Genomic DNA, 20,878 nt, shown 5'->3' with positions numbered 1-20,878 from the left:
ATTTAACTTTAATGAAGAAAAAACCCTGATTTTTTTAAAACGCTTGCAGAGAAAGTGAATTTAAACTTCACATCAATATTTTTCTCAAATTTATTACACAGAGATACAATTTTACTTCCTAGTTTCAAAGAGCAATTAGAAATTGCTTGGAGAAATTTTGGAAGATGTTAAACTGTTCCTTAAACAACATAATGAACTTAAATGAGTTTTGATAAAGCACTATTCTTAGCAACTATGCAACGAGGATGAAATTTATGGATAAATAATTGTTTCACCGTACTAAAACATAATGAAAAATTCCTTCCAACTGTTTTGAAGGTGGGGTAGTTATTTTTCTTTTCCAGACAAGCTTTGACTGGCTTCCACTGGATCTGCTAGTTTGCAAGAAAGCAGACTCACTCTCAGTCCAGTTCGTGAATTTGCTGAAGGTATAACCTGTGGAATAAGTCTGAATTAATGGCTTAATAAAACAAAACTTCTTTCCCTTTTTCATTAGAAAAGATAAAATAGGATAACGGTGCAAGTATGAATTGGTTTGAAATAAGAAATGGAAGGGGAAAGGATTCTTAATCTTATCCCTTGCATTGTTTTCTTACCACCTTTCTTTGCCAGTTGCTTTTGCTCCAACAAGGGAAAATACACCTTTTCTTCAAGTCACATTCTTACTGAATAAAATGCTCCATACCATTGTGGCCTTCCTCTTAAAGATCATTTGATTCGGGAAAAGAAATTCTGATCATTGGGTTTCACAGCAGAAAATAGGAGGGTGGAATTGGATGGGGAGTGTCATTGCTTTCTTTGGTATGCATTTCATTATTTCAAGCTTCATTTCTATATATACCTTAAAGTAAACTTTGCTTCGTTCTAACAGAAAGTGCCATTTCAGGGCTGTCCTTTGACCCTCTGTCAGAGCCTGGAACTCCTGGACCTAATGGGAAAAACCACAGGTCTGAAATGTACATAATTGGCAAGAAGATTTACTTTTTGAGAAGGAAGTGCAATGTCCCAAACCCAAAACCTTCTCCAAACCAAATGAGAACTTGAAGTGCCCACCTCAGCTTTTCATAATTTCTCAAACTAGAGGGAGGAGTGAGGCGGGTATACAAATTGAACAGCCAAGATACCCAAGTGATAATGGTATAAAAACCTGAGATCTTGTCTCACTACTACTATATTGGCTTCCATAGATCAATAATTCTGGAAAGTACTTTTAGATCTCTAGGGGGAGACCAACAACATTTTATTGTTTGGCACATTTATTCCTGCTTAACGTTGGTACGCTATAGAGCCTGCTTCCTGATGCCATAGTGGCAATAAGAGTTACAAGCGTTTTTGCTGCACGTGAAACACTTTAAGCTAGACAGACCCTAAACAGCCATGACAAAAATTCCCAATAATATTTTTGCTGGCACAACAACCAGAACCGGAGGAAAGCCATTCCTAGTATGGTCTCACCGTGTAACCTAAGGTTTCCTCAGCTACTGTATCCGAGAGGCTGCAAGAATGAAGTGTGCCTGTGTGGTCAGTCAGATCAACTATTAAATCAAAGCTGGCAAAGACTGGAATCGCCTCTGAAGAGGTAAGAGCGCTGGTACAGAAGGAACATATGTTTGTACTCTCATTGACAACGTAGCGGCACTTGGCACTGCAAAACAGAATAAAGAGCACAGAGTTGCACCGGAGGACCTGGAGATTCCTATACAGGAATAGTGTTTTTTCAGTTGTCCACATTCACAGGAGCCCTGGTGAATGTGGATGAAATACACTGAAAGCCATCCCTGGTAAGACTGCCACTTCATTGTACTTCCACAGTACTGACCTGCAGTCTCTTAACTGCCACAAGAGGAGAAGCTAATGCATTGAAATAAAATTAATTAATTAATTAAAACAAAGTCTATGAGTGCTGTCTAGCGCATTGGTCTGTAGAAATTATGACACGGAGGCAAGATAGAAAAATGACTGCGGAGCAGAGAATACTTAGACAAGACAAGTGAAGTGAGACTAGTTCAGGAAAGGCTTTGATGCAGAATTAGAAAAGGGATTTGGAAGTTTTCTAAAATGGTTTGGGATAAGGAAGGAAATGTCATTGGTAAAAAATGTAATGCGCTGCTTACCATCTGTTTCGTATTACCTTTGTCGATTCATTATCAATATTCAGTGTAGAAATGTAGGCAAAAATGATACCATATAAAGGTTCTGGCTTCCTCATGTTCTGCAAAGCTTCAGATTTTAACTGTTCCACTGTATAAACATCCAATATTGTCTGCACTAAAGAAAATGGGAGGATTCAGGTTATCTGAAATTTAGTTCAAACTTTCTAAAGATACTGAGAAACTCGTGATCATTTAAGTTCGATACAAATGGTTTTAACATGAGTTTATAATCATTTTAAAAGGGTGAAATTGTTTTGATACATCAAAACAAAACTGATTTACCTGTCACATTTTGACATTGGAAATAGTATGCTACTTAAGTAGGATATGTATTATGTATGTACTTGACTCCCAGTTTGAGGGGAAAGGTAGGATAGAAATAAATATGCTGCTGCTACTACTACTACTAATACATATAATAATGCTTACATATATTATAATCAGAGCTATTTAGTTCAGCATGACTGACTGAACAGAGACACATCCTAGTGCTCTTCAGATGTTTTGGACTACTGCAACTCCCATCAGTCCTATCTAGCATGGCTAGTTTTTGCAGTTTAAAATATATACTTTCACTCAGATTGGAGGGTTCTGCTTATATTTAATAGAGGAAGACCACAATCAAGGTCCTAGGCTGTGTATATCAATTTATCAAATAAATAAATAATTGAAAGAACACTTACAATTTACGGAGTTTCGGAACTGATCTCCTATGTCATCCTCCAAATCTAACATTTCTGCGCTTTCTCTGACAAAGTTGAGCAGAATGTTTGCTTCTGGTGTGTCTTCCAAAAAAATAAAATACAGTACTATTAATAAAGGCAAACCTGTACAAAGCCAAAATACCTAATTGTCAATTTTAGCTAAATGATTAATGCAGTGTGTTACGGTTGGTGTGTCAATGAACAGTAACCAACAAAAGTATTATGTAGAATTATGTAGTGTGGATATATCCCATGTCTGTCACTTTAAAAAATGTTGTAAATTGGGGCAAAAAAGTCTATAGACTTTTAAAAAGTAGCATTAGTTTTTAAATAACAAGTCATCATTTCTATTTTTAAAAATCTGGATATTATAAGGGATTTTATATAGTTCAAACTGGGTATTATAACTGACCCTTACCAGGATTAGTCGTGATGATGGTTTTGGAAATTACGGTTGCAACCATGCAGTTTCTGAATTTGTCGAAGTTGATCCTTACATCTGCTGCAAATATAACTGGGAAGGTACGATTGGTTTGTTATTTTAATCAAAGCTTGACATTGGTGACAGTGTCGGCAAAAATATTTGGGAAGAAAACCGAAAGCCGATACCTGTTTCCCGAGGCATCCAGGTCTGTGCAAGCTGGATGGATTCATTGTCCCAGCTGGAGAGACAGTTAACAAAAACATTGCTAATTTGATTGCACTGTATTATAATTTATTTTTGTATAAATATGAAGCGTTTATGCTTTTGCAAAATCACCCATTTTCAAATACTGAAAACACACAATAATAAAATAAATAATAATAAATTTTTTATTTCTATCCCGCATTTTGCCAGGCAATCAAAGCGGCGTACAACAGGTTAAAATACAGCCATATATACATAATGCCCCCCCTTAAAACAAGATTAAACAATGTGAGATTAAAAACTACATATTAAAACCGACTAAGCTAAATAAAAATCATCATGGGCAGAGTTCACTAGACGGGAAGTCTTATTTGTGGCCGAGCATTTGATTCCGGGAAGGCTTGCCGGAAGAGATTCGTCTTAATGGCCTTTTTAAAGCTCTCTAGATTGGTGATTTGACGGATCTCGTCCAGCAGGCCATTCCATAAGTTGGGAGCGGCTGCAGAGAATGTCCTCTGGGAGGTTGCCATCAGCCTGGTCTTTAAGGGTTGTAGTAAATTCCTCCCAGAGGACCTGAGGGTACGGGGTGGATTGTATGGAAGCAGGCGATCCCTTAGATAGGTTGCGCCCAAGCCATGTAGGGCTTTAAAGGTGATAACCAACACCTTGTACTGTGCCCGGAAACTGATAGGCAGCCAGTGGAGTGACTTCAATATTGGTGTTATATGGTCACTCCTTGCTGTTCCTGTGACCAACCTGGCTGCCATATTCTGTACCAACTGCATAAAAGGAAAGAAATGGCAATACAATATTACCAGATAATAAAAGCAAATAAAGGAAAGCTAGCAAGCATTTGAAGGATCAAAATTTCCCTAATCAGATACCTGTTACCTTTTTTTCCCAACAGCAAACCATTACAAGGCATTACAGGAAAAGAACAGCAAGGCAAGTGTGAATGTCCTAGACTTCATCCCCATCAATATTTTTAGGGTAAACAGCACCTAAGACAGGGCATTTGACTCCATTAATTGAATGGGTTTGCATGGAGAGAGGAGCCGAAGCAGGCTAGGAATAGGGTTAAATATATATGGGAAGTAATGAGAGTGACTGACCAAAATATGTATGCAAAAGTATAGCCAAGTTAGTCTATAAAATCAGCATGTAGAGAGATCTTGTAGCACCTTTGAGACTAAGTGAAAGAAGTTGGCAGCATGAGCTTTCCTAGACTTATGTCTACATGCCAAAACACCCTGCATAAATAATCCAATTTGACGTCACTTTAACCGCCCTGGCTCAATGCCAGGGAATGCTGGGAACTGTAGTTTTGTGACAGCCTTCTCTATCAGAAAGCTCTGGTGCCACAGCAAACTACAATTCCCTAGCATTGAGCCAGGGCAGTTAAAGCATTGTCAAACTGGGTTATTTCTGCAGTGTATTTTGGACCTACAGTGAATAGGGATGTAGACTTAAGTCTGTTATTATTATTATTAAACTTTATTTATAAAGCACTGTAGATTTACACAGCGCTGTACATAAAATAGAATAAAATTAAATTAAAAGTCTAGAAAAGCTCATGCTGCCAACTTCTTTCTTCAGTCAAAAGTGCTACAAGATCTCTCTGCATACAAAATGTGTGTGTTTGAGAAATGCAATGCATGAATGCTGGTGTCAAGGCTTCTAAACATAAACAGTTATTTAATAAATGGAGCCTTATTAGGTGAAACCAGAAAACATCATGTTTTGAACAGTTTTTCTTTATGACACGTTGGAGGGTGTACTATAAAAAGCTACTTGGTATAACAGGCAAATGAAACCTCCCAAGTTCAGAGATGTTGTGATACCAATCATGATCATTTTGCTACTGATCAGGTTGGAGGAATGGAAGAGGAGATAGCAATAGCAAGTACATTTGCAAATGTTTTCTGATCTCGCGTAGAAAGACTCCATTTATTAAATAACTGTTTACATTCAGGGGCCTTGACATGAGCATTCATGCAAAGCTTGACCTTCGGATAGAGCTTGACTATACGTTGCTTTGAGCAAGGAGGATCATCAATGGCCTCCCTAACTAAATGGCTTTTTTTTAATTTCTTCATCTCCATGATGACCTTTCATAATTGATTTGTGGCTGTTTCACTTTGCCTCTCCCGAGGGAAGAATTTGTCAATAACTCATAGAGACTGGTAATATATTCAAGGCCATTGTACCGGACAGCCTTATAGGTAATGGAGGTTAATGGATATTGGTGCCATTTAATTATTGCTGCTATATTGTCACAGAGGCCACACAGTCAGAGTCTTTTGTTTATGGCAGCAGCTTGCACTTGTGTCCAGTTTGGGAGGAGAATAATTGAACTGTGATCACAGGTACTTGCTTCTAAAGGAGGTCATACAGTTATACTGTCTTACTCATGAAATCATGTGGGAAGATCAGACCATCATGGATCAGTATACAAAAGAGACTTGAAGTATCTTTGAGACTGAGAGACAGAAGTTGGTAGCACAAGCTTTCTTAGACTGATTTGCATCTGGATGAGGTAGACTTGGTCTACAAAAGCTTATGATACCAAACTCTTTCTCTCAGTTAGTCTCATATGTGCTATGACAATGCATGTATTCTACTTAACCTCTCCATGTTTGCCCGCTAAAGACACTTCCTTCGTCTTTGTTCTTACACTGAAAGTCTTTTTTCAGGTGACAAAAATTGAATTTTTGACTGTCCATCTGGAAACACCCTTAGAAAACACCTTACCATATCATTGCAAAAGAAGACTCGGTTTCATCATACAGCTTAACTTCACATCTGTGGCCTTTCCGCCTGTCGGAAGTGGTGAAGTATTTGGGCACGCCAACCTTTGCAAAATGAACAAAGAAACACCTAACTTGGTTCTGAACACATATGATACACACAGGCTTTGTGGGATACTTCTTTTTTGAAGCTTTTTATTAACGTTGCTTGTTAGCCTCTCTTAGCATTAATCAAGTCAAGTGACTGCTGACCAAGACAAAAGATCATTCCAATCGACCATGACCCAATAAATCTTTATCTATGCAGAAATCAATGAGATCATCAAACTACCACAGAAGCATCCTCTTAATTTGTATGATTTTCTGACTTACTGATTTAATGGCAGCCAGGACATTAATAATTCTTCCATCCAGGTTCTGTCCATTGGCCACAATATCCCCCAGTGAGTAAAAATCTTGAGGGTCCTTCACAGGTAGGTTCAAGAGGGACAGCAGTTTGGCGTCTGCTTCTCCGGGAGAACAGATTTTGACAGTGGAATGGTTTTCACTGAGCAGTAGCTTGTAGCAGCTGATGTGAAGATACATAACAATTTACCAGTCAGTACAGAAAGCATGTCCCTACATTATGAACTCTCCGAATTATGATATGCTGTTGTCAGATGTTATACTTTTTCTGTTAAAAAGCCTTTCCTCAATACCTATCTTTAGGATTCTTGTTGCATTTGCAACTCATGACAACCCTAAGGTTAACTTATGAGATTTTCCTGGCAAGGTTTGTTCAGAGGGGATTTGCCTTTGCCTTCCTCTGAGGCTGAGAGAGTGAGGCTTGACCAAGGTCACTCAATGGGATTCAATGGCTGGATGTGGATTTGAATCCCAATCCAGCATTCAAACCACTACATCCCACAGGCTCACCTGAAGGACCGTGTCTCCCTATATAACCTTGCCCATGTCTTGAAAGCTTCTGAACAAATGCTCTGGAAGCAGGTAGCTGTGTATATCCAGGCTATGTAACCAAGACCTACTTTAGAAGCTGGTATTAGATGTCCATTGTGGCATTAACATTTACCTTGGGGTAGCAGGATTGAATTTTTCTTCCTTTTCCACTTCTTTTGTTTGTACTAAAGGGTTTTCAATTGTGACTGTAATAGGAGGAAGAATGACAGAAAGTCACATAAAATCTGGATTTAAATTACAGCCTACGTATGTAGATAGTAAGATACTCTTGCAACGCAGCCCTAAGGTTTACTGTGCAAGCAGTTGTGTGGGAATGACAACGGGATGCAACATCACTTTAACACCAAGTAAATGAATCAAAACCTAACATTTCCTCGTTGTAGCCCTCAGGTTACAGGGATGTAACAAATAGGAAGTAGTGGGAAGAGTTAAATCAACCAGGAACACCTCTCCCAGCCCCTAAAAGCATAGGAACCACATGCTTTTGGAGAATACTTAAAAGTTTAGAGATCCATCCCATCATTCTATGTGAACCAGTTCATTTCCCAGAAATGGTACAGTTTCTTGTAGCCTTTACTTTAAACAGCATGTAGGAAATTACTTGGGAGGATGCTCTTGTGTCTGTTCTGTGTATAAAAATACAAAGCTGGATCAATGGTTGAGCAAAATATTAACATTATTATAAAGAAGCTATCACAAATCTCATTGTCTTCTAATGGACTGCAGAATGAATAATGTTATTTAGGCACATTTGGCACAATCCAGACAAAGTAAAGCACTTTCAAGGCCCATTTCAGTAGTAGAAGAGGTAAGCCATGGTTAACATGCTTAAACATATTCTTAACTTTCCTACTGAAGTGAAGGGAATTTTCATTGCAGTCCTATGGTTTACTCAAAACTTAGTCCTGTTGGCTTCAGTTGATCTTTTTCCTAAGTAAGTGCGCTTAGGATTGCACCCTTAACTCAGCGCTTGACTCTGGCCTAGTTGTACCTTTCATGATAAACTGTTATTACATTTATGAACAATCTGGGGGAACAATGAAACATAATACATATTTCTGTTCTAGGGAATCTGGGAGATTGCTTTTCGCGTCTTTGCCTCTTGATGACAGCTTTACTACATTTGAATACTGGCTTTTTAAAGTTTACTTCTTCCCCTTTTGCTCAGTTTAACGGAACATTTTGGTTCCAATTAAATAGTCTGCAGCTCCTTGACGGAAAGCGCACTATCAGACCACAAACACATCACATTGATTTAAAGAGCGGGGAAAACGTACCGAAATTGAAATATGTTTGGAATAAACTCCAGCTTACCACAGTCGCCAACTCTAAAGCTTTCAGAAAGCAGTTTAATGTATTCCTCTCTTCCCCAGGAATGGACATTGATGAAGCAAGATGGCGAGTCGCGAACAGTAAAACCAAAAGTGTATCTTTCTGATCCAACGTCTGGAGAGAGAAGAGGCATTTATTAGAACCCAATTAAGAATCTGAATGTGTTAGTCATAGGATAATATCATATGTGCTTATTGTGTTTAGCCTGGTATTATCAGTTTTAAATCATGGTACAAACAGTGCTACTCATTCAAACTGAGCTCCAGAGGATGGCACCTGTCTCAGATACCTGCACTTGTAAAGGCTGTCAGCATACCTGTCTTGGGCGCCATTTCTTTATGCCCATATGGCATATAATCGGGAAACATGGAAGCCACACTTGGGATACCAGCAAGCAGTCAAGAAAAAGCTTAGGGAAATCATGGTTAGAGGCAAGGAAGGCTTACTGTAAACACTCAACAGCCTGGTTGGATATTTGGGAAACAAAACAGAATAATCTTGCTTTTAACCACCAGAGGTCACCAAACCTTTTAAATATGTATGGGAAAACATTAGTTCTCATTGTAAATGGAAGAAAAAGATGCACTAAGGTTGCTTCCTTTAGCAGAGGAAGGTGGGACTCTTGCCACCAATTGCAATGAAACTGAATGCATCAGCCCTCAACTTTATACAGGTATATATCAGTTAACAAACTATATATGTTCCCTGACAGTACTTCTTTAAAAGAAAATTGGGGACCAGAGGCAGAAATAACATGGGAAAGAATCAAAATAGTTTCCCACACCACAAAAAAGAAGAACAGTTTAGCATACGTCAGCAAACTTATTACTATGTATACTCATGCGTAAGTCTAGAAATTTAGGTCAAACAATTGACCCCAAAAACCTGAGTCAACTAACCCACGGTCAATGTAAGTAATGTATTTTAACGCTCATTTAAAAGAAGGAATCATCCCTGATGAAAAGCATCCAGCCTTAAGAGTAAGCAAAAAGAGTTATGTCTGTTGGAATTTTGTAAGTTCTTTGACATTGTTTTGCCTTGCTTCGTCCTTTAGCTCCTTTGTATATGCCCCTAAGTTTTACCCTTGACTTATCCACGGGTCATAGCAAAGTCCATAATTTTGGCCCCAAAACGTGCCCTAGACTTATACATGAGGTCGACTTATATTTGAGTATATGTGGTATTCAAAACTAACAATATGCACATGTATGGCGACCCTAAGGCAAACTGATCATGGGGTTTTCTTGGCAGGTTTCATCAGAAGCGGTTTGCCATTGCCATCCTCTGAGGCTGAGAGATTGTGACTTGCCCAAGGTCACTCAGTAGGTTTACATGGCTGAGACGGGAATTGAACCCTGGCCTCCAGAGTCATAGTCCAATGCTTGAACCACTACACCACACTGTCCCTCTAGTCTTACTGTTTTAATCTCAAATTTGTATGGTTTTAGCTGTATTTGTTTTTACTGTATTTTTTGTAAGCCACCGAGTCCTAATCTGGGGGAAAAGAGGGCTATAAATAAAAGGATGGATGGATGGATGGATGGATGGATGGATGGATGTTGATTATGCTTCTCTCATCAGAATGAAGTTATGCTTCTTTCATCAGAAACAGTAAGGGAATGACTAGTATTGTAGTGGCTTCTTCCCTCAAAAATGGGAAGACAGACACCAGCGAAGGATGAAGACACTTTCAGGGTGATATGCCCCCGTAACATATTGTTATGCCCACCTTATAGCTATGTAGGCTCCAATGACATTTTATAGTTTGTGCAGATTCTCAAAAGATTGTGCGCATACTTCTCCATCAGAGAAACCACTGACGAAGATAGAGCCTGAGAAACAGAGATGTAATCCCTTAAAAAGAACTTACTTTTTCTGTCTGGGAAGCCTTTGGCATCTGTTTTTCCAATCACCACGCCAATTATACTCTGGGAAAAAAAGAGATTACAGAATAAATACATCAAATGCAGATGTACAGGATGGATTTGATTTCATAGACTCGCTTGTATTCCTTCCCTAATAAAAAGCATACTTGACTGTTGCTAGTTCGGCTCACTTATCCTACAGAAGCATTACTACATAAACAGTGTAAATAGGGCCCTCTCTATAGGAAAAGATGAGAAATCATACCAAAAAATATCAACATCTGTTTGTTAAGGAGAAAACATACCTGGAAAAATATCTAGCTTTTCTTGCTACTTGTATTAGAAGAACGTATACAATAAGGAGTGCAATGAGGACATTTCAGACTGGAGAGGGAATAAAATCCTGAACTATTTAAAGGGGATGGTGTGATTTTTTAAAAAGATTTTCCATGCGGCAAGTATTTTATCTTTACCATTTATCTTTCTTTTTGCACTTTTCTCACAAACAGAACGAATGCCAAGCCTGTTGAAAAACAGGCTCTTAGATTCCTGTGTCCCTTTCAGTCGCTAGATGGAGCAAGGAAACTCTTTCTGCATTTATCCGGATGAGTTCACGCAGAGCATGTGTGTAATGAAATATCATTTCCTCAAGTCTCCAAAAGCTTTCTTTCTTTAAAGTGCAGCCTATTAGTCCGCATTCAAAATGTTTTGCTTCCTAAAGTCCCTGTAATTGAATTAGATGGCAACATATCCTGCGCATAAATCTACCGATAACCGAGAGCTGGTTCCTGGAATCAAAAATGTCATTTTATGCCCCGAGACTCTACTTAACAACAGTATTTGTTTCAAAGTCTTCCTAAACTTTATCGGTACAATATTATTTCATTCAGATCCCGACCAAGCGAAATTACGTAATTCCAGAATGAAAAGCGTGAGATCTCTTCCTTAAACCTCTTATAAAAAGCCTTAATATTAAGAGAATGGTTTCCAAACACGTAAGTTTGTGATTGTGGCCTGTTATTCAAAGGAGAAAACAGAAACCTCTGTGTCCGTTTGCCATACTTTGTGCTGACATTTTCCTAAACCTTTGTTATTTTTTCTTTCCACCGTTGAGCTCTTTCAGAGCCTTGGCGTTTATACCACTAGTTAGAACAGTGATAAAGTAGCTCAATTATGTATTATTCCATTGCGGTAATACTGTAATACGGTAGAGTTTCATTTACTGGAAGGAGTTGTTTATTTTAAACGCACACACCTACCTGCGACGTTCCTTCAAAATGCATGTCTTGGCATTAAATAAACCATATTTCCCTTCCAAATTAAAGCAAGATTTGTTTACCAAGTTGAACTACCATAAACTACGTTCCGGGTCAGTCCGTTTTCTAATGCTTCATCTTTCTAATGCTTCATCTTGCAGTGCTGTGAAATGAATAAAAACCCTCTGGCCAAATGAACCCGTCCCACAAGAGAAATGTTGGAAATGTTCATGTGTTTCCAATTCCGTACCAAAGAAACATGCCTTGAAGAAATCTATGGCCTCTAACTTTTGATAGGGGAGGAAATTGCAGCCCTTCTTTTATGTTAAATTGACAAAGGAGTTCATGATTTGATAGCACACATCCCACTTGCATTGAGGAGAACAGTGAAAGCCCTGGGAGATGTGCCCAAACATATTCTCTTGTTCCCATTATTATTTTATTAGCTATACAATATTTGAATTTCAGGCCAAACGTTCTCTGTTGAGAGTTCCCCAGTACTTAACAATAATTAGGCTACAATCCCTTTATTCAAAAGTGAACCCTACAGAATGTAATGATGCTCTGACTCATGGTTTTCTTGGCCAGATTTATTCCAAGGTGGTTTGCCATCGCCTTCTTCTTAGGCTGAGAGAGTGTGACTTGTCAAGGATCACCCATTGGGTTTCCATGGTTGAGTGGGGATTCGGATCCTGGTCTCCCAGAGTCCTAATCCAACACTCAAACTACTCCATCCCACCAGCTCTCATAATAATAAGACTAACTTTTGAACAAATGTGTATAGGATTTGGATTGCACAGTTCACACAAGTACACTTATCCAAGTCATGTCTGTAAGCAATCATTTTGCCATATCTAAAATGAAGGGAGAAAAGTAGAACTACAATAATAGCATACCCACACTTCCATATAGCTTATAATTCCAAGTTTTTGCTTCATGATGTAATTACTGTCTCTGTTCAAGAAGATGGAATGCACTGTGAGGTCTAAGAGTGTATCCACACTGCAAAGTTATAGAACTATGATCCCACTGCAACTGCCATGGCTTCATCCTATGGGATGCTGAGGTTTGTAGTTTGGGGATGGGTGCTGTAGGGAGAATTCGAAGTCCCTTGCTAAACTGTAGGATTCCATTAGATGGGGTTGTTAAAGTGGGATCAAACTGCTGTAATAATGAAGAGTGGATGCACCCTTAAGTCAAAGGTTCCTAACTGTTTGTGTCTGATAATCCTGGTTTATGCTCTGCCACACAATGACAGTATAGAAAGAGATCCAGTGCCACCCTCAGAAGTCAGAATCATTACCAGCCAACATTTTGTCCCATGAAATGAGGCTATGGTATTTTTAGAAAATCCACATTTACACAATTAATACCTCCTGCTCTAAACATGGAACCTGCATTGCAGAAATACTGTACTCATGTATAAGTCTAGAAATGGATGATATGTATTGCACATACACCCGTGTGTAGATATGTATTACACATAAGCACCGACCTCACAATATCTAGGCCCTCTGACGGTCACTCGCTACCCCATCTGTCGGAATAACAAGGACTTAATAGTTGTGAAATAACAGTCAGGGATGGAAATTCTGCTCCCCTTAATTATCATTTCTTTTAAAACCATCAAGGGGAGCCAAAGAAAGCTTTGCATGAATGGGGCTGCCCATGTGAGAGGAGCTCCCAGCTTCCAATCTGGTGTCTGCAGCCCAAAAGAATACATCCCCAATGCATTGTGAAGGCAGAATACAGACTCTGTGGAAATTATCAACTCAACATCTATTTAAAGGAAGTACAAAGAGGCCTCTGATACTTCAAGTCAATGAATTGTCCAGTCAACATTGATGGTTGGGGTATCCCCACTCTGTGGTCAACAGAAGCATCAGTTTTCACTTTCCAAGGAGGCACAAAGAGAAGCTAACATACTTTGTCCGCCTAATCATTATGTCAATGCTGCGAGAATGTAAAGGCAAACCAATTACATAATTTTGCAGTAATACAATACAGTGATATACAGTTTCACAGGAGAACAAAAAGGACTTATGTCACCAAGACCTACAGGACGAGCGAGATTTGGGTGCAGATCTGAAATGGCGACAAAATGTTGCACAGAGATGGAATAGGCCATTCTTTCTACCTGAAAGTGAACAAAAAGTATGTTAGACCTTTTTCCAAAAGCAAAAGCAAAACAAATGACTGAGTCAAGCCACACAGAAGTTGTTTTAATTAACAAAGATATAATGCATCACACTTGTTTCCGGAGGAGATCTTCACTGCAATGATAACATACAGATCAAGGATTCTTATTACATGCCCACATTTTAAAAGAAAAACCCATTCCTTCGTAGACATTCTTCTACGAAGAACATTTATTGTATCCGATTTAGACCAAGCTTATCTATCAGAACTTTCCTCCACGCGGGTTATAAAATACAAGAAAGAATGAAAGAAAGAAAGAAAGAAAGAAAGGGAAGGATAGATAGAACAAGGAAACAGAGAAGGGGAAGTTAAGCCACATTGTGGTCTTCCCTTGTATCCTAACTTAAGTATTCACGCTGCATCTCCACTGCAAAATTAATGCAGTTTGACACCGCTTTGACTGCCATCCTATGGAATCCTGGGATTTGTTGTGGCACCAGAATTCCCTGAAAGAGAAGATTAAATATATCACAAAACTACAAATTCCAGAAACCTATAGCACTGAGCCAGGGCAGATAAATAAGTATCAAACTGCATTCATTCTGCAGTGCAGATGCAGCCACAGAGTGGCTTGAAGAGACCCAGATTCCCAGAACCAGCTCCTGAAAAATAAAACATGGAGATGGTCAAAGACAGGGCAACATAGATTTAACAACTGTGTCTCATATATTATGATCTTCCCCCAAAAGAGGCATTTTGCATTCTGTATATTTCTAATACAGATGCTGAGGATGCATTTCTAGAGGGAGGAATTTGACTGTTTCCTCCCCACTATCAGTAGTAACACCTACACAGCCTCTTCCTTAATGTTTATTCTAGTGAGGTTTGCTACTTCTTACAAGGTAAAAAAAAGGATTAAGGAACTGTCGGTGGCCCTTTCTGAAATGAACGTCAAGAACCAATTTTGGCAAAGCAAAACACTTTTTAAAGGAATAACTGAGTGTTGGGACTCTTTAAAAAGCTCAGCATTATCAACAAGTCCCAGAGTGTTGCATGTCCTCAGATTTCTTTCTGGTACAAGATAAAACATTCATTTCTAAAACCGGAACGTAAAGCAAAAAAATGTATTTACTGTGGGATGCTACAAATCTCAAGCCTTGTGCATTGGCAAAGGAATCACAACTGAGCCAGTGACGACTGTGGCTTGCGACAGGGAGCACATAGTTCCCTTGCTGCAGGAAATCTTGGGATTTGTAGCATCGCCAGGTCTTTATCCTTCGCTGCCAAAGAGTGCTGGTTCCTCACAAAACTATAAATCCCAGGATTCTGTAGGATGGAGCCATGGCAGTTAAAGCGGTGATGAACGGCATTATTTCTATAGTGTAGATACACCTAGGAAAAAGGTGGAAAATAAGAGTAGCAGCAATAACAACAAACCTGGAAGCTTTTTGTAATGAATGTTCTTGCAAGCTGTTTCTCTTGGACTACACTTGTCCCTCCATATTCCCTAGGATTAGGGGCACAAGACTCCCGTGAATATGGAAAACCGCAAATAACAAAAACACCATGTTTCTACCAGAGAGGACACCTCTCTAGGAATCTCTAGGTCCTCCAGGGCAACTCTTTGGTCAACGTCCAACAGACACTGACCATAGAACTGCTCTGGAGAACTACAAAGGCCTAGTAGAGTGCTCTCTCTAGGAATCTCTAGGTCTTTCAGTGCAACCTTTGAATAAAGTTGACCACGGAGTTGCATTGGAGGAGCTTCAAAGGCCTAGTAGAGTATTCTCTCTAGGAATCTCTAGGTCTTTCAGTGCAACCTTTGAATAAAGTTGACCACGGAGTTGCATTGGAGGAGCTACAAAGGCCTAGTAGAGTGTTCTCTCTAGGAATCTCTAGGTCTTTCAGTGCAACCTTTGAATAAAGTTGACCACGGAGTTGCATTGGAGGAGCTACAAAGGCCTAGTAGAGTATTCTCTCTAGGAATCTCTAGGTCTTTCAGTGCAACCTTTGAATAAAGTTGACCACGGAGTTGCATTGGAGGAGCTACAAAGGCCTAGTAGAGTGTTCTCTCTAGGAATCTCTAGGTCTTTCAGTGCAACCTTTGAATAAAGTTGACCACGGAGTTGCATTGGAGGAGCTTCAAAGGCCTAGTAGAGTATTCTCTCTAGGAATCTCTAGGTCTTTCAGTGCAACCTTTGAATAAAGTTGACCATGGAGTTGCATTGGAGGAGCTACAAAGGCCTAGTAGAGTGTTCTCTCTAGGAATCTCTAGGTCTTTCAGTGCAACCTTTGAATAAAGTTGACCACGGAGTTGCATTGGAGGAGCTACAAAGGCCTAGTAGAGTATTCTCTCTAGGAATCTCTAGCTCTTTCGGTGCAAACTTTCAGTTAAAGATGACCACGGAGTTGCGCTGGAGGACCTAGATGGTCCTAGAGACAACATATTAATCAAATTTGTGACCAATCAAAGCCGCAAATATCAAAGCCGCAAATATGGAAGGATACGTGTATTTCTATAGTGGAGATACACCTAGGGAAAAGGTGGAAAATAACAGCAGCAGCAACAACAAACCTGGAAGTGTTTTGTAAGGAATATCCTTGCAACCTGTTTCTATATTTCTACACATTGACTGATATGAAGACTCTTCTTTTTGCTTGTTTTCTTTACTTTTCATCCATCAGACTATCCGCATAGGTGTCTTCTATCAGGAAAGACAACAACACATGAATGGCTATCAATATTCCCTGTCACCTTCCCTGTCTGGAGAGATAACACATAGCAAACACAACTTTGACATTGTGTTTAAATAAAACATACATGGGAGCAAACACCTCCTTTGGTTCAAGACTGTCAAAGTCTTTCCTTTTAGTCTATTTTCCTTTTAACCCTATAAAATTCTTTAATTGTTAAGGTATTTTACTCTCATATTTAACATTTCTAACTTGGAAGGAAAACATGGAAGCTTCCAGCTGTCTAGCGAGGCAAGATACTCCCCAGTTATGCCTCCCAGACATCTTATCAATTCATCCTCCCAAATACAGTGTTAAATAATTCATCGCCCATTGAAAATGGATTAGCCGTTGTTGTTTTTAAGACTGAATCTGATTCCTGCAAAGAGGCAGTTAAAAGGCCATTATAGTTGCAAAGTGTTGCATGTGAACTCTTAACATTAAATGATGTGGAATCACTACAACTTTCCCCTCCATCTCTGGCTGCATATAATAATGAGATTTGGAAAGAAAGAACTGGCTTCTTCTTGCAAGGGCTTTTGAGATGATAAACCAAAACAGTGACACCGAAACCAACAAGAGCTTTGTAGTGGGTTTTAATGGGATTTTGCATTCTCTCCTCGGCATATTATTATTATTATTATTATTATTATTATTATTCAACTGGAAAAAGAAAAAGAAAAATTATGTTAGAGAGGTTTCATAACCTTCCCAAAGCTACAATTACCAGGATGCCTTGCATGAAGTTGTGGCCATTAGCGCTATATAAATAATGTGTAATATTCAACATCTTTATCAATGACTTGGATGACAGAATTGGGAGCATACTTATCAAATTTGCAGATGACACCAAATTAGAAGGAATAGCTAATACTCCAGAGGACAGGATCAAAATTCAAAATGACCTGAATGGACTAGAAAGCTGGGCCAAAGCTAACAAAATGAATTTCAACACGGAGAAATGTAAGGTACTGCACTTAGGGCAGAAAAATGAAATGCACAGATATAGGATTATGGGGGACACCTGGCTGAATGAGAGACTTCTACGTGTGAAAGGGATCTGGGAGTCCAAGTAGACCACAAGTTGAACATGAGCCAACAATGTGATGCGGCAGCTAACAAGGCCAATGCGATTTTAGGTTGCATCAATAGAAGTCTAGTGTTTACATCAAGAGAAGTAATAGTGCCACTCTATTCTGCTTTGGTTAGGCCCCACCTGGAATACTGTGTCCAGTTCTGGGCACCACAATTTAAAAAGGATGTGGAGAAACTGGAGCCATTTGTCCAAAGGAGGGTGACTAAAATGGTGAAGGGTCTGGAAACCATGAAGGCCTATGAGGAAGGACTTAGGGAGCTGGGGATGTTTAGCCTGGAGAAAAGAAGGTTAAGAGGTGATATGATAGCCCTGTTTAAATACTTGAAGGGATGCCATATTGAGGAGGGAGCAAGCTTGTTTTCTGCTGCTCCAGAGACTAGGACCCAGAGCAATGGATGCAAGGTCCAGGTAAAAAAAGATTGCAGCTCAACATTAAGGGGAACTTCCTGACAGAAAGGGTTTTTTGATGGGGGAAGATACTGCTGCCTTGGAGGGTAATGGAGTCTCCTTCCTTGGAGGTCTTTAAACAGAGGCTGGATGGACATCTGTAGGGGATGCTTTGATTTAGATTTCCTGCATGGCAGAATCGGGTTGGACTGGATGGCCTTTGCAGTCTCTTCCAACTCTATGATTCTATGAATAATAATAATAATAATAATAATAATAAATTGATAGGGCAAAGACAGTTCTATCCTGGCAATGAAAGTCAGCTCAATGGCCACTTTTGTATGTTTCTAAATGCATGCTTCCTTTCAATGGCAAGCTGCTTTGAGTCCCAATTTTTGAAGCTGCTTTTAAATTAGCAAAACAAACTGGAGGAACCATATATATATGTGTGTGTGTATTAGTGAGGATTATTCTATATATATAAATGCAACTTGGATAATAATAATAATGATTTATTTATATCTTGCCCAATGACAAGGAATCAAGGTGGGATACTGTTGAAGCTACTTTCAAATTAGCGAAATTGGACGATCCATATATATATATATATATATATATATATATATGGGTGTGGGGTTGTATATATACATACACACACATATATATGGCAGTTATTATACACATGTATATATAATATAGTGGGGATTATTATTATTTTTATTATTATTATTATTTATAGCTGCCACTTGGATACTGTTGAAGCTGCTTTTAACTTTGCAAAACTTATTGTATTAGTCTAATATATGAGTGGCAATTTTATATATATATATATATATATATACACACACACACACACACATCCACACTTCCACTTGGATACTGTTGAAGCTGCTTTTATATTAGCAAAACTGAAAGATTAGATAGATAGATAGATAGATAGATAGATAGAGACTGTATATACACACAAACACATATGTGGCAGTTATTATATTAGTATAATATATGAGTGGCAATTATTATACACACACACACACACACACACATATATAGTGGGGATTTATATACACTTAGATACTGTTAAAGCTGCTTTTAAGTTAGTAAAACTGGAAGATATATATATATATATATATATATATATATGTACACACACACACACACACACATATATATATATATATATAAACTGCCACTTGGATAATGTTGAAGCTGCTCTTACACTAACAAAAACAAAACTGTTAAATCGACCCATATGTATATGTATATGTATGTTTGTGCTTCTGTGTGTGTAATTTATATCATAAACCTGTATTGTCTCTTAATGTATTTTGACGTTGAAACACTGCGACAAAAAGGGAGTCCATGTTTCCCTTTGAGGGGAAAAGGGGACATTTGTGTTCCCTCATAAGTGAAGATTTGGATCTGAGGGAGGGCAGGATTCATATACTTGTTTTATTTCATTTATGTTTAATATATTCTTATATAAGAAGCTCTTTGTTTGTACACAGCTCTGCCAGTCACTCCTTTCAGAGGAGGATATAAAGCTTTAAAACACTGGTTTTTAAAGACTAAAAGCATTAAAAATTCTCCTCAGAGGCTTGACACACCTTCCCCGCCTCATAAAAAGCCAACACTGCTACTGCGCAGGCGCGGCGCCTCCTCCCTATTTTGAGTGGGCAAACGCCAAGGCTCACACTGCGCAGGCGCAGTGGCTGCGGAAACCCCGCTCCTCTGCCTACCTTGAGTGGGCAAACCTCAATGCTCCTAATGCGCAGGCGCAGCTGCTGAGCAAAGTTTCAGGATCATACTCGTATTCCTTGCCCCCCTCCCACCCCTGACTTCTTAAAGGGCCAGCAGCACTTCATAGTAGCATCTCTATGGACCATTTCATTCAATGTATATTCTGCCTGTATCCCAATAAGGGACCCAAGGCTTGACCATATAATGTATTTATATTTATTTATTTAAATAAAATACATAAAATAATTTTAGCCAGAGTAGTTTGAGTGTTGGACTATGGCTCTGGGAGTCAGGGTTCGAATCCTGGCTGGGCCATGTAATCACACTGAGTGACTTTGGGCAAGAAGTCACACTCTCTCAGCCTCGGGGGATGTCAGTGACAAACCCTCCTCTGAACAAAGCTTGCCAAGAAAACCCCGTGATACGTTTGCCTTAGGGTCACTGAAAGTCAGAAACGACTAGCAAAAACAAAATGGCGGTAGTGGTGGTGCTATGGGACTGGTTGCTGCTCACCTGCTGCTTGTGAATGCAGCCTGTAAAATGCACCACCATTCTTCAACAGTGTGCATTTCCTCCTTTTGGATGAGGCTTTTTCTCCACCTCTTTAATTTGATCTCCTTTGCTATCAGTGAAAGGCAATGAAAGCCGTATGCTTACCTTCAAACCAAGAGGAAGATAATAGGGGCGGGGGGAAATCCATAGCCGGAAACATTTCATACACTGGCAATTTGATCTGTTCTCTCTTTTTTCTTTTCCTTTCTTCTTCCCTTCTGTTCTTTCTGAATACAAAGAGTGGCTGGTTGGACTCAATGGCAAGGAGCTCGATTCTTGCTTTTGCAGAACTGTCTGATGAAAAGGCAAAAAGGTTTATCCTAAATGGAGATCATTTCAGTCCGGCAGACTCTTCTGTAGAAATGGATGCTGGTTTTGCCAGTGTTTTATATCTGATGGAATGGAAATGAGAATAAATAGGTTTTTGCATGGGTAATAGATGGGAGACGAGCAGCTGTCAATCCACGTTGGAGGTCTTTCCATGTTTAACCAAGCCAAATCGGACCTAAAGAGACGATACCTGATTGCCAAGCAGAGACCCCCTTCCCTTGAACCGAACCCAAAACAAGCTTGTTGCCCCCTTTGACGTGCC

At 39.2% G+C, this 20,878-nt stretch overlaps 1 protein-coding gene across 2 annotated transcripts; it reads right to left on the bottom strand.

The window, feature by feature from the left end:
- Positions 1 to 78: 78 nt before the first annotated feature.
- Positions 79 to 19,667, bottom strand: LOC149306228 (meiosis-specific with OB domain-containing protein-like). 2 transcript variants are annotated; one of them, XM_089476884.1, is made up of 15 exons: positions 19,602 to 19,667; positions 16,357 to 16,486; positions 13,702 to 13,779; positions 10,392 to 10,449; positions 8,504 to 8,635; positions 7,302 to 7,374; positions 6,605 to 6,800; positions 6,237 to 6,337; positions 3,467 to 3,519; positions 3,276 to 3,371; positions 2,837 to 2,938; positions 2,115 to 2,268; positions 1,456 to 1,645; positions 842 to 928; positions 79 to 435 (listed from the first exon to the last, which is right to left on the bottom strand). In XM_089476884.1, exons 3-15 carry the CDS (start codon positions 13,768 to 13,770, stop codon positions 328 to 330), a joined length of 1,419 nt encoding a protein of 472 aa, XP_089333010.1. In that variant the 5' UTR covers positions 13,771 to 13,779; positions 16,357 to 16,486; positions 19,602 to 19,667; the 3' UTR covers positions 79 to 327. The 2 variants fall into 2 exon arrangements, with proteins under 2 accessions (XP_089333010.1, XP_089333011.1); XM_089476885.1 differs by lacking the exon at positions 19,602 to 19,667 and adding an exon at positions 19,301 to 19,376.
- Positions 19,668 to 20,878: the final 1,211 nt, after the last annotated feature.

This window comes from Sceloporus occidentalis, unplaced genomic scaffold (genome assembly GCF_023333645.1).
Source record: "Sceloporus occidentalis isolate IW3139 unplaced genomic scaffold, rSceOcc1.0.p SCAF_10, whole genome shotgun sequence".
In the NCBI taxonomy this organism is placed as follows: domain Eukaryota; kingdom Metazoa; phylum Chordata; class Lepidosauria; order Squamata; family Phrynosomatidae; genus Sceloporus; species Sceloporus occidentalis.
This window is presented reverse-complemented; position numbering and strand designations above follow the sequence as displayed.

Bases quoted from the DNA above. Each gene is read 5' to 3' on its own strand.
- LOC149306228 (XM_089476884.1), bottom strand. From the start codon at position 13,770: ATGGCCTATTCCATCTCTGTGCAACATTTTGTCGCCATTTCAGATCTG. The intron at 3,520-6,236 runs GTAAGGTGTTTT...CTGTCTCTCCAG, and splicing joins TCTTCTTTTGCAATGATATG to CTGGGACAATGAATCCATCC. The intron at 929-1,455 runs GTGAGACCATAC...TTTTCCCATTAG, and splicing joins AGGAAACCTTAGGTTACACG to GTCCAGGAGTTCCAGGCTCT.